Below are 13,241 nucleotides of genomic sequence, written 5' to 3'. Positions count from 1 at the left end.
CCTTGTGGTTTGAATCTCTTCCTCTGAGCTCTCGTTAAGCTTTCTACCATAATGCAGTACACACAGAGAGGTTGTATACAGTTTAGGAAAGGATCAACTTTTGTAAATCATGTTAATCTTTGATAAACGCCCTTTTCAAAATTTGGGAAGTTAAATAAATTGGTATTGAAAATACTTTCCAAATCAATTCTGCTCTCCGATTTAATTTAATACAATTAATTTAAGTTGAATTAACTACATTTAATTCAGATTTAATAAACCTGCATGATATTTACGGTGACAGTTTCTGGCAAAGACATGTGGAGGGAAAGGGTTAACTTAAAAGGACTTCCTGCTTTTAAATGGTTCCCTGGTTTAAATATTAACTTTTTATCGCTCTATAACCAGTGCATACACACACACACCTTTCAAAAAGATAAAACATTAATGTTTGATTGAGGCTATCTGAAACTAATCTAATCAGTTTAGTTTGGGGTTAAACCATACAAACCATGATTATGCCATTAATTTTGAATTTGCACACAGTTTATCACAGCTCCAGATAAACAAGAAACCAGAGAATTACCAAGTCAAGAATTCCCCAATTGGTGATCAATGAAGTACATTTATCTATCCATCTATCCATCTATCAATCTATCAAATTCAAATTCAAATTCAAATAAGCTTTACTGGCATGAATGTTCAGGTTACATTATTGCCAAAGCGAAATTACATATTAATGAATAATTACATTTCACAAGAAATAATCACAATCACATCTATCTATCTATCTATCTATCTATCTGTGTACATTCAGGAGCTACAATAATGCCATTTTTGTGAGTTAACAGCATTTGAATGCTCTTCATTTGGGTAATGGTTCTACTTATATATGCTTTGAGATTACCTACTGAAATATACAGTTATATATGTTTGCACTAGCCTATTTCTGAATTATAAATAGCCACTCATGCAGCAGATTGAGTCACAAATGCATTTTATATTATATGCTTTAGATAGGTAGATAGATAAGTACAGATGCATGAGCCCATTAGAGCTATTATAATCTATAACTGCAGTCCTCCTGCTATATGAGGTCAATCATGAATATGCATGAAAAAGGTCCAATAGAAGTGCATGAGCTCAAGGTTAACAGGAAGCAGCTTGTTGGGATGAGCAACGAAGTCAGTTTGATGTTGTACATACAGCAAGGCAAGGCAGCTTTATTTGTAGAGCACATTTCAGCAACAGAGCAATTCAAAGTGCTTTACACAAACATTCAAGAACAAAGTGCAAAAGAACATTAAGACATAATTAAAACAGTTATAAAAACATGAAAGATAAGAAAATAAAAACAAACTAAAAATAAAAGCTAGGATAGAAGCTAAAATATAATATAACACACAAGAGTAAAAGCTCTAGTGCAGTATAAGATCATTATCTGGTTTAATAAAAGGCAGCAGCAAACAGGAAAGTTTTAAGCTTTGATTTAAAAGAACTCAGAGTTGGAGCGGTCCTGCAGGTTTCTGGGAGCTTGTTCCAAATATTTGGTGCACAAAAACTGATTCTGCATGTTTAGTTCTGACTCTGGGAACACTAAGCAGTCCTAATCCAGATGACTTAGCCCAGGGGTCAGCAACCTTTACTATCAAAAGAGCCATTTCAGGCAAAAAAACAAAAAATAAAAATCTGGAGCCGCAAAACATTTGAGCATTGTGATGTAGGTAACACAGTTTATAGTCTAAGTATATAGTATATAAGTCTAATGCAGTGAGAGCCAAAGTGCAGATGTACTACGGAGAATTAGGGCCACATTGAGGGAAAAAAATCGGAGATCTCCAGAATAAAGTCATATTTTTACGAGAAAAAAGTCGTAATATTACGAGAATAAAGTTACAACTTTACGAGAATAAAGTCGTAATATTACAAGAATAAGGCATAACTTTACGAGAAAAAAGTCGGAATATTACAAGAATAAAATCATAACTTAACGAGAAAATGTTTTGTAATATTATGAGAATAAAGTCATAATATTACGATAAAAAAGTCGTAATATTACGAGAATAAGGTCATAACTTTACTAGAATTTTTTTTTAATATTACAAGAATAAAGTCATAACTTTACTGGAAAAAAATTGTAATATTACAAGAATAAAGTCATAACTTTACGAGAAAAAAGTCATAATATTACAAGAATAAAGTCATAACTTTACGAGAAAAAAATAAAATAAAACGACTTTTTTCTCTTAAACTTCTGACTTTATTCTCATAATATTACAACTTTTTTTTCTCATGAACGTTTGACTTTATTCTCGTAATATTATGACTTTATTCTCGAAATCTCATTTATTTATTTGTTTCCCTCAATGTGGCCCTAATACTCTGTCGTACCATCGTACCATAGACCTACAACAATGATAAATAAAAATGAAAATGTCAACAAAAAAACAGTTATTAATTTCCATGTTTATAAATCCACACGGAGCCACTGGAGAAGAGCTGGAGAGCCTCATGTGGCTCCAGAGCTGCAGGTTGTTGACCCCCTGACCCCTGACCTAGATGTACAGCATCACATCCGGGTCCCACTGGTCCCGTGATCTCCAACAGCAGACTGACTTCACCACACTGAAGGGGAGCTTCTCCAGGACCAAAACAAGCCTCTACACTGACACTGCTTCAAGGTAAGATACACTTTATTATGATTAAATGCTGTATCATACATGACGCTCTGACTAACTACATATATCTGAAGTCGATGTGAGCAGCGGTTCATAGCAAGACAAGATACAAACAGCCTCTTAATGTCTACTAACATTAGCTAGCTATGCTAAGCTACCTAGCAAGGATTACAGCTAGCTCAATGCTAGTGTGCTATTGTCATAACATCTGTTAGCATTAGCATTAGCATTGGGCTGCTAGCAGCTAGAAGAGATAGAGAGCTGCTGCAACTTGTCAGAAACTTCTGGAAACGTGTGACTAGCTGGACACGATACGATACAACATTATTGTCAGTTTGCACTGAAATTCATTTTGCATCCAGCTCAGTTTGAGAAAAAGTACACATCTAATAGACATACTGTTACCATAGACAGACAGACCAGCAAGACCCATCAGACAAAAGAAACAAAACACATCACCATTGTTCATACATATCCCATTAAAAATCACCATCTGTCTTTTGGATTTAGCTGCATGTCTTTAGCAGCACGTTCATTATTACTGACTTCTGTTAATCACAATATAATTTTGCTTTATGGATTGAGAAGGGAAATGTACCACATGGAACAAATAACCTATTCCCTAAGACTCCAAAAAGACACATTTATTAAAAGGTAGATCCCTGTACGACAGAGTATTAGGGCCACATAGAGGGAAACAAATAAATAAATGAGATTTTGAGAATAAAGTCATAATATTATGAGAATAAAGTCAGAAGTTTAAGAGAAAAAAGTCGTTGTATTATGAGAATAAAGTCAATATTATAAAGTAGTAATTTTACGTTTTATTTTATTTTTTTCTCGTAAAGTTATGACTTTATTCTCCTAATATTACAACTTTTTTTCTCGTAATATTATGACTTTATTCTCGTTATATTACAACTTTTCTCTAGTAAAGTTATGACTTTATTCTTGTAATATTACAATTTTTTTCTAGTAAAGTTATGACTTTATTCTCATAATATTACAAAACATTTTCTACAACCCCATACTTGTATCTTTGTCTTCCTGACCCAGGTCATCTCTCTAAGCACATACACACACACCCATACAACACACTTCCCCCTCCCTGACCTCCTACCACCCTTCACCACATTTATTTTGATTTAAATTCATTTATTTATTTATTTTACTTTATTTTATTTTAATTCTTTGGATTGTTTAAGTATGTGGAAGCAATTGAATTGTGCTCAGAGTTTAGAAGTTTGGAGTTTTTCATTGATACATGAACATAGAAATAGAAATAGCATAGAATATTTCTATATACATGAGCTTCAAGTTTTCAGAATTGTGTGCATAGTTTCATTTTTTGTGTGTATACAACAGCATTTTTTTCTTGGGAATGTCACCACAGACCCATTTCATGATACTGCAAATATATAAACATTGCAATACTGAGTGGGCCATAGGCTCAATCACCATTGTGTTACCTCATTTGGCTAAAGATAGTGACTTAACAGACATTAATTTAAATGAAAATCTTCGAGATTGCCACTTTAAGAAGTCAATAAAGTTGCATTTGTTTATGTTGTTAACCTTCTTTCTCATAGTGTTCTACCAATGACTGATAAAGAGGAGATTATGGACGCCTCTGATAGCCATGACATTGCGCCATCGGTGAAGAAGAACGGACGAACCTCGTTGCTGGACAGCGGGGAGGACTTTGAGGTTTTAGATGAAGAAGATATTGACGACGACCCCCCTCCTCTGGAAGATGCCGGGGGTGGGAAGGGGAAAAATACAGATGAGTCTGAAAAGAACAATGCAGACACAGATTCAGACCCTCCTGGTCCAGTGGAAGAATGGCTGGATGTATTAGGTATGTGACAAACGCCCCATGGTAACATGTCAGATTGTTGCAGATTATATTCTTGTAGAAAGTGTTTTAGTAGTTTATATATTAATATTGATGAGCAGCCTCCTTGTGCAACACAGCCCTAGGTGTTGTGATTCCCTTTAGCGAGACCTCTGACTTGTGGTTGCTCCACAGTGGAAGTGATCAATACTGTAATTGACTGAAATTAATATGATTGTGTTTGTCTCTCCAGGTAATGACCAGCTGAAGAAAAAGGTCTTGGAGGCAGGGGAAGGGCGAGACAGTCGACCACAGAAAGGACAGAATGTAAAGATCAATCTTAAAACATCCCTGAAGGACGGGACACTTGTAGAGGAGCAGCCTGACCTCTCCTTCACTCTCGGAGATGGAGACGTCATCCATGTAAGAATAGACAATTTGACATACTTTTTCAAAAGACAAAATGGAGTGATTTCACAGTGTCACAACAAGTTATGCATTATTTGCTTTATCCTACTGACAGCAGTTAGTGTTACGTTGTATATATCAGTATCTTAATCTGAATATATTTTTCTCCTTTCAGGCTCTGGATCTCACAGTGCAGCTCATGGAAATGGGAGAGAAGGCCCTTATCGAGACTGATGCAAAATATGCATATGGTCCCCGGGGGAGGTACGGACGTGCTTTAATCTAACCGCTGAAGGCTGTATAAACTGCCGTTTTCATGATGATGACAATTTCCTTTCTTTAATTTGAACAAAAAAGCATAGCTTTTCTTTTCTGAACCCTTCTGTGACATACTTTCACTGGGACGTGTGACGGTTGAAATTCCTTGTGTCTAATTTAGTGATTGATTTCTATTATAAACTTAACTCCTGAACTTGACAGTTTATTCTTCATCTTTCCAGTCTTGAGCCCGAGGTTCCCTCTGAAGCTGAGCTGTCCCTAGAAGTGGAACTGCTGGAGGCTACTGATGCCCCAGACCTGGAGCTGCTGCAGCCTACAGAAAAGATTGCGCTGGCCAGCAATAAGAGAGAGAGAGGCAACGTTCATTATCAGCGTGGGGACTACGCTTTTGCTGTGAATTCATACAGCATTGCCCTGCAGATAACAGAGTCGAGTTCTAAAGGTGAGATGCAGGCCAGGGAGTCAAGACTCAGTGAAAAGGTTTTCACTCAGTATTGGGCTTAGGGGGTATCAACCCAACCCGGTCTTACGGGAAGGCGTATAAATACCACAACATTACACGGACATTCAGTGTGTCAGGAGTACGCATTTTAGCCTTTTTCGCGTGTCATTTGTACGTTGCTTTTCGCGTGTTATTTGTCACCACGCAAACGTCAGCAGTTAGGTTTAGGCAAGAAAACCACTTCATTAGGGTAAGGGGAAAGGCCATGGTTGGGCTTAAAATAAGGAAGTAAACTATGTAAAACACGTACGGAAACAATGTAACACAACCACAGAAAACACGTCACAATAGTCACTAATGTAACGAACAAAACAAAACACCGGTCAACAACGGTCTCGAACACAGGTCTCCTGGTTAAAAGTCTGGTGTTTGTTGGACCCACACACACACACCATAAGTTACGTTCTCGCTTTTTATACTAAGTCACTAACTCTTACCGTAGCATTTATACGCGGATGCGTTTACATTGCCAGTACAGGATACATGGCGTACAAATGACACGCAGAAATCAAGAAGGCGTACTTACTGCATGCCAAACACCTTGCGCATTATGGTGGCATTTATAGGCCTTTTCGTACGAAGGGGCAGATCTACCAGGTGGGGAAGTATCGCACTGATGCTTACTTTGATCATGCATTTTCAGAAGTTTTTGATTTACCCCGCCTCAGAGGCAGGGAATAGATTTAACTAATGTTAAGTCTTTTTAATGATGCACTGATGGACATGATACTTGTTTTACTGGGTTTTTTTTAACTCTTTGTTTACGTTGTGGTTTCTTTTGCTGCAGTTGACATTAGTCCTGAGGAGGAGAATGAGATGATGGACGTAAGAGTGAAGTGTTTAAACAACATGGCTGCTTCTCAGTTGAAACTGGACCACTATGACGCAGCACTTAAATCCTGCGTCTCAGCACTGGAACACCAGCCAGACAACATAAAAGCACTTTTCCGCATGGGCAAGGTACACGTCGCCCTTGTTCTTTCTCTTTCTCTGTTAGTCCGTGATAGATTGTTTTCTTAAACTTATGTGTTTCCACTCAAGGTACTAGCCTTGCAAGGAGAATACACTGAAGCCATTCAAACTCTGAGGAAGGCGCTGAAGTTGGAACCAAGCAACAAGGTACTTGAGGCCTCTCTCTTCATGTAATTTTTTGATGGAAAAATGTCCGTTCTTTCTTTTGACCAGTAGATGGCGTCATTGGGTAAAATATCAAATCACTGAGTTTGTAGTGCAAGGTCAGGTGGACTGCTGATTCATCATTTCAGAGGATCTGTTTTCATGTTGTTGCTTTAAATAGGTTTGCCCTGCACCCGAGCCATATCTAATACCTAGTCACTGTTCCTGTTCTCCTGCTTATACGTCGGGTAGATGTGGTTCTTTGGCTACACAAGGCCATTTGACAGAACTCCGCTCAGTGCGTGGGCTTCTTGGATTCGCTGTGAGCTGCAGCAGTGTGGTACTCATGCCCAGAATCCCCCACTTGAGTCCTACACCAATCTGTCAAACAGCACATGGCCTGGCCGCCACTTAAGCTTTTTTCATCCAGCACGAGCAGCGTAAATATAATGTACTATTACATTTATGCAATAGTGCATCTTCGGAGGATTGCTGTTTTAATGGGACTGTGTGTAGTTAGGAATCTTTTCACATCTGAAATAAGATGCATGCTGTAGATTGTATGCACTTTGTGTATGTCAATACATAGCTGTCAACCTTGTGTATGTTTACAGTGATGTATTCCTTTTTAAAGTAGTGTGAGATTGGCTGTTTTGATGTTAAATTGAACTTGCCTCTTAGTGCTATAATAATAATGAAGAGTCCTTAAATAACCTCATGTTCTAACAGCAGGAACAGTGGGTGTGCTTCAGTGACAATACCAGAACGCTCCCATTATAATCAATGAGGCGGTCTTAAACAGAAGCAGGCGTCATGGAGTGACAGGATGACGATCTATCTCTCTCTTCTCTAAGCTTTGACCGACATGCTGTCTGCATTTTTTACACTGGTGTCAGCTGTTCACGCCCTCTATCCTCAATTTAAATTGACGAGAAGATTTATTTGTCAGTGGTTTGTTTACTTTTTGACATGATGACACGCAGGCAATACAGTTCCAGTTAAGACTCAGAGTATGGGATGTTTATTTGTTTAGCTTGGTTAATCCTTGCCCTGGGGACAAATTAGGGTTGTGTCATTTTGGTGTGTAGCTGATTGCACAATAGTGGTGCCAACTGCTCAAACAACATGCTGTAAATGTGTCTGCTTCCTCTTAGCCTTTGATAGGAACAGACAAATTGTCAGGATAGAGACTTGCACAGACACTGACACCGACTTTGCATTCCCCACAAATGTCTTTCAGTGTTTCCGCTATATTCATGCGCCGCCGCTGCAGAATTGTGAGCGCCGCTCCTAAAATTTCACACGATCATTAGGATCCTCTGCTCTCCTGTTTCACCGAGTGCAGGGCTCTCCACACACACACACACGGAGGAGAGACAGGTGAAGTGAAGATAACGTTGGCGGTACCAGCAACAAACTGGCTCGGTAATGAACGGCACGCTAACGTGCTGACGAATTCGGTGTTCTTGTGTTTTGAGCTGAGCAAGACCAGAGAATATTCAGTTAAAACAGATTGGTGATGCTGTTATGCCCTCATTCTCTGTGAAGTTTTCTTGAAGTGATGTACTGTAGCCCTGTTGAGTTTTATGTGGAGTAAGCACTATTAAAAAAAATAGCCTTTTAAATGCTGCATTGCTTATCAGCAAGCGGTCATAGGAGGCAGTTTGACCTTGTATGCTCTGATTAATTTGGCATGCAGTTATCACACCAGTCATCATTTTGTTTTAATGAAAACTCAACTGCTGGCTTTTGCTCCTGGTGTTCTTCACCACTGTTTTGGAAGAAGGAAACAACGAAAGTAACAGGCGAACCAGCTTTAAAACTGACATATTTTCTTTCTAAGTAAGTGCTGTGCAGCGGATTTAATTTATGCTGATGTGAAGAGTGGTTCATGAGGATTTTGAAAAGTAACTGTTAAATGTTTAAAGAAACTTTAAAGGGGACATATCATGCTCATGAAATTTTCAGCTTCTTGTATTTTGGGTTTCTACTAGAACATGTTTACATGCTTTAATGTTCAAAAACACATTATTTTTCTCATACTGTCTGTATGAATATACCTGTAGTGTATTCACCTGCATCTTTAAGCCCCCCCCCCTCCTGAAAAAGCCCAGTCTGCTCTGATTGGCTTGCTAGAAAAAATATGGTGCACCTTTGCAAAGGTAATTCTCAAACTGTGGGAGATATATTCTAATGAAAAATGTAGAAGAAGTTCCGCACACTGTAGCTTCCTTTTAAGTGCAATTTATTGGCACATCTTAGTTAGTAATGTTTCGAGCACCAGCTCTTCTTCAGACTCAATAAATCTGCACAGAGATGAGCGTGCATGTGACATAGGAAGGGGAGCCAAATCTGAATGGCTTGTTAAATCAATTTTTTTCTGATCTAGACAGCCCACAAAGAACTGACTGGATTGTTTTAGTTCATAGTTTGTGGGTTGGTAGGCACTCTAAATTCTCAAATGTATGTGCAGAAACACTGAAAAGGTGAGTTTTTCACGATATGTCCCCTTTAAATTTGAGAACAGAATTTGGAGTGGTGGTAGGTGGTTGCCTGGGTCCAGACCTTTGAATCTACCTACACCACCAAGTGTAACGAGTTGGCAATTCTGTCTGATATCAGGCAAGGTAATTGGGTTAAATAAACAATCTGTCGCCCCAAAGCAGTCAACTTAAGGGAAACACTGTAGGAAGACTGTCCTCAAATATTACTATTGAGTGAACATTGTTGTAAACTCTATGTGATGGCATTCTCATTATTCTTTCTGAAGCATAAACATTTTAGTTGTTTCTGAAAGCATTGGTTTGCTTAGTCACTCAGCAGCTTTAAGGGCAGTGAAGTGACTCAGATCTGAGACAACGTTGGAACAATAATTGAGGCCATATCCTGGAATTGTGTGCGGGTTAAATGGAAAGGCTATGTTTGTGATGCAAGCCTGTGATTTCTTGTAAGACAACAAAGAACGGTATCAATATTTTTTTTTCTGGTGTTTAATGAATGCTTCATCCGTCCATCATGATCGAAGAAAAATGATCTTTTGAAAAGCCTTCTTGTAATTTCTCATGCTTAGACCACTTGGTGAGCACTTGTGTCTGTTGATGTAAGGGTATTGTCATCCTGACACATTCCCATTAAAAAGGAAATCAGTCTTAGGTTGTTATACAGTAGCAGGACTTTGCCCCCCTTGTGTTAGGATAGCTGGGATTGGTAGAGTAGAGAGGGGTTTGATTGTCGAACTGGAGCCTGCAGCAACCTATTTGTCTTGTCTCCTCTGTATAGACGATCCACGCAGAGCTCTCCAAGCTGGTGAAGAAGAATTCGGAGCAGCGAGGAGCGGAGCAGGCCATGTATAAGAAGATGCTGGGTAACCCCGCTGGTAGCAGCAGTTCACAGAAACACCGGGCCAAGTCTTCATGGGTGAGAAAACAAACCGTTTTGGGTTAGAATACAGCTTCTGTCCATCATCACATGATGCTCACGCACACTTACATTAGTTATTTTTAAAGTGATATGTATGTAATCATCAAGGGAGCCTTTGTGTGATAATAACCAAGGAGCGTCACTTATGTACCAATATTTGAATACACATGAAGATGTTGCTTTGAGCTTTTGACTGTCATTCTACCTACCTAAAGGGATATTTCGGGTGTTTTGAAGTGGGGTTGTATGAGGTACTTATCCATAGTAGGTGTATTACTTACAGCAGATGACGGCTGGCGTGCCCCCAGCGTCAAGAAACAGACAGGTGTACTGACATCGGAGCAAAGCAAATTTCAGCCACCTAAAAGAACGGCTCACCTAAAAAAAATTTTAAACATTTAAGTGTACGTTATATTTAGAATATTTTCCGACGGCGACCTGATCTGAAAGTGAAACGTATCTATACTGTTTTTGTCATCTGAGCCTGCTGGCTTTGGAAAGAGCATAGATGAGTTTCAGTTCACGGAAAGGAGAAGGAAAGGGCTTTCTGACGGCAAGTTAAAGTGGTGAAAATATTTTAATTATAGCGTACATTTAAACGGATATCAATTTTTTAGGTGAGCCTTTCTTTGAGGTGGCTAAAATTAATTTTTCTGCCGTCCAAAGCACTGTATTGCTTTGCTCGGGTGTCTGTGCTCCTGTCTGTTTCTCCGAACTGGGGTCACGCCGACCGCCATCTACTGTAGGTAATACACTGACTATGGATAAGTACCTCAAACAACCCCACTTCAAAAACACCCAAACTATCTCTTTAACATCCCTCCTATACTCCTTTTTTTTTTTGTTCCCTTTATTTCCCCAGGGTCTCAGCTGGAAATGGCTATTCGGTGCCACTGCAGTAGCCATCGGCGGTGTAGCATTATCCGTTGTCATAGCTGCTAGAAACTGAACCAAGCATGTGATGAGCCTGACCAAGCAGCCCCTGCAACGTGAACCTAAATAACAGAAGCACATCTGGCAGTGCCTTCTGACCTCTGGTCAAACGGGGGTGGAAATGTCAGTTGGTCAGTGGCCTCTTCACCGTCACTCTCCTTTCTCTGCTATGTTTGAGAACTATATGTGACAAATGATAAAAAAAAACATCAATATTTGCATATGGGAACTGTATTTCCAACCTTATAAATGTGTATGCATATCTGTCACGTTGCCAGACACTGTCTTTTTTTTGCTGCCATTGTTTGTGTCTTTGGTAGTTAATGTTGCTTATTTTGAGCATCGAAATGTAAAATAATTTACTGTAGATTCAGATAGGAGCTATTTAAGAATATTTTTCCCATTAAGAATAGCTATTGTGATACGGTTCTATGTTATGCTATAGTTTTAAAACGTCAGATTGTGCAGTTAAATTAATATTTCCTATCCGAGAGAGAATGTGTGATTTGTTTTAGTTATGGTACAATACTTCATGTTGACTAATGCAGATGCTCTTTTATTTGAGGTCCACACGCAAAGCATCTGGCTTGTGTGCTATAGCTTTCACGCCCTTTCTAGAGACTACTCGTACGCTAAGTGGACAGAAAAATAGAAACACCTGTATAATGTAATGCAATACAACAGTCAGCTGTTGTTGCTGAAGTTGTTTGTGTGTTGAATCAGTGCTATGTTTGAGGCTGGAGTTTATGATATTATACTGAAAGGTGTTCCTAAAATTGTATCCACCTCATTTAAATATATGGAGGAGCTAAAGTATAAGAAACACCTCCCAAACAACAGCAGTTAATTAAAATACAACAAACGGCAGCCTCACAAAGTACCATGTAATTGAATCAACGCCTATCTGACACTCAACAGCAACAAACAATAATAACATGAACATCAATGCTGGGGGGTTTCTATATTCTTGGTCATTTGTGTATACAAGGACAGAGAATGGTACCTAGTTTCTCAGTGATGTCGCTATGAACAATTCTGAAGGAGAGCTTATTTTTTATTAAATTTCAGTCGATTATACCTCACTTTTTGATGATTAAGACCAAATGTTGAAGGATGACACTTCAAATACAATGTTGGGTGTGTATTTTTATTTTTTTTTTGTCCCTTACATGTTTTGCCTGTGAAGTTTTCCTTCCATGATGTTGCTTTGGGTGTTTATTCCACTGTTGTTTTTTTTTATAATTTCCTTCTAATGTGTCATCACTGAATCTGTGGCTTCTTCAGAGTATAGATGGTCGGCCTACAGAGCCAAAAGTTGCATAAACTCTTAAGAGTTGGTGACAAACGAAGTGGTCGTGAAAGTTCCCAGCATTCCCTGTATTTAATTTTATATTCATCACAATAAAATTTGTCTGTTATCAAACTACAGTTTCCTTTTTGTATCATGCCACAATATCTGCCAGTGTAAGCATCAGTAACAAATATCCAGTGGTTTTTTTTGTTTTTTTAACTGTTTCCAGTTCCACCAGTGAATACAGGGTGATCTATGGCATTTATGCATTATAAAACTGGCCTTGGAGGATTGAAAAATAAAGGTGCTGATTGGTAATATCTCTTCCAGACAGACATATTCCATTAAAATCCATATTTGTACAGAAACTTTAGGTTGAGCTGCCGTAAAGCGGGACACTGCCTAATGTGGGACACCTAAGCTCCAGTGGGTGTAGGTCTTCCTCAAACAAATAAAAATCAATTAGGCTATTGATATTTAATGTCTTTCTTTTATTCTAACTTTTATTCATTATTCTTTATTTATTTATTATTAGTTATATGTAGTATTATATAGTCTTATTGTTGTTTGATGTTGTTCGATTCTTCATGTAACATCCACACATATGCCTAGGTTTTATAAGAGCAATAACATAAGTGGTAAAATCACTGAACATGGGATTACACAATTAGCCTTGAGTGTTTCCTACATTAATTAAGGTGATTTTTAGACCTTTTAACAGACTTTTCAGGGTCCCACATTAGAAAATCAAGGTTTGTCTGAGAAAACTGAGCATTAGAGTGCTGATATATCTACCATTTC

The 13,241-nt window shown here is 38.4% G+C and overlaps 1 protein-coding gene across 1 annotated transcript; it reads left to right on the top strand.

The window, feature by feature from the left end:
• Positions 1-2,509: 2,509 nt before the first annotated feature.
• On the top strand, positions 2,510-12,572 carry fkbp8 (FKBP prolyl isomerase 8). The gene is made up of 9 exons (XM_074635824.1): positions 2,510-2,660; positions 4,247-4,515; positions 4,745-4,914; positions 5,075-5,163; positions 5,400-5,620; positions 6,468-6,640; positions 6,722-6,799; positions 10,076-10,213; positions 11,079-12,572. Exons 1-9 carry the CDS (start codon positions 2,539-2,541, stop codon positions 11,163-11,165), a joined length of 1,347 nt encoding a protein of 448 aa, XP_074491925.1. The 5' UTR covers positions 2,510-2,538; the 3' UTR covers positions 11,166-12,572.
• Positions 12,573-13,241: the final 669 nt, after the last annotated feature.

Source organism: Sebastes fasciatus, chromosome 5 (genome assembly GCF_043250625.1).
Source record: "Sebastes fasciatus isolate fSebFas1 chromosome 5, fSebFas1.pri, whole genome shotgun sequence".
Classification (NCBI taxonomy): domain Eukaryota; kingdom Metazoa; phylum Chordata; class Actinopteri; order Perciformes; family Sebastidae; genus Sebastes; species Sebastes fasciatus.
Note: the sequence above shows the minus strand (reverse complement) of the source record. Positions and strands in the feature narration are given on the sequence as shown.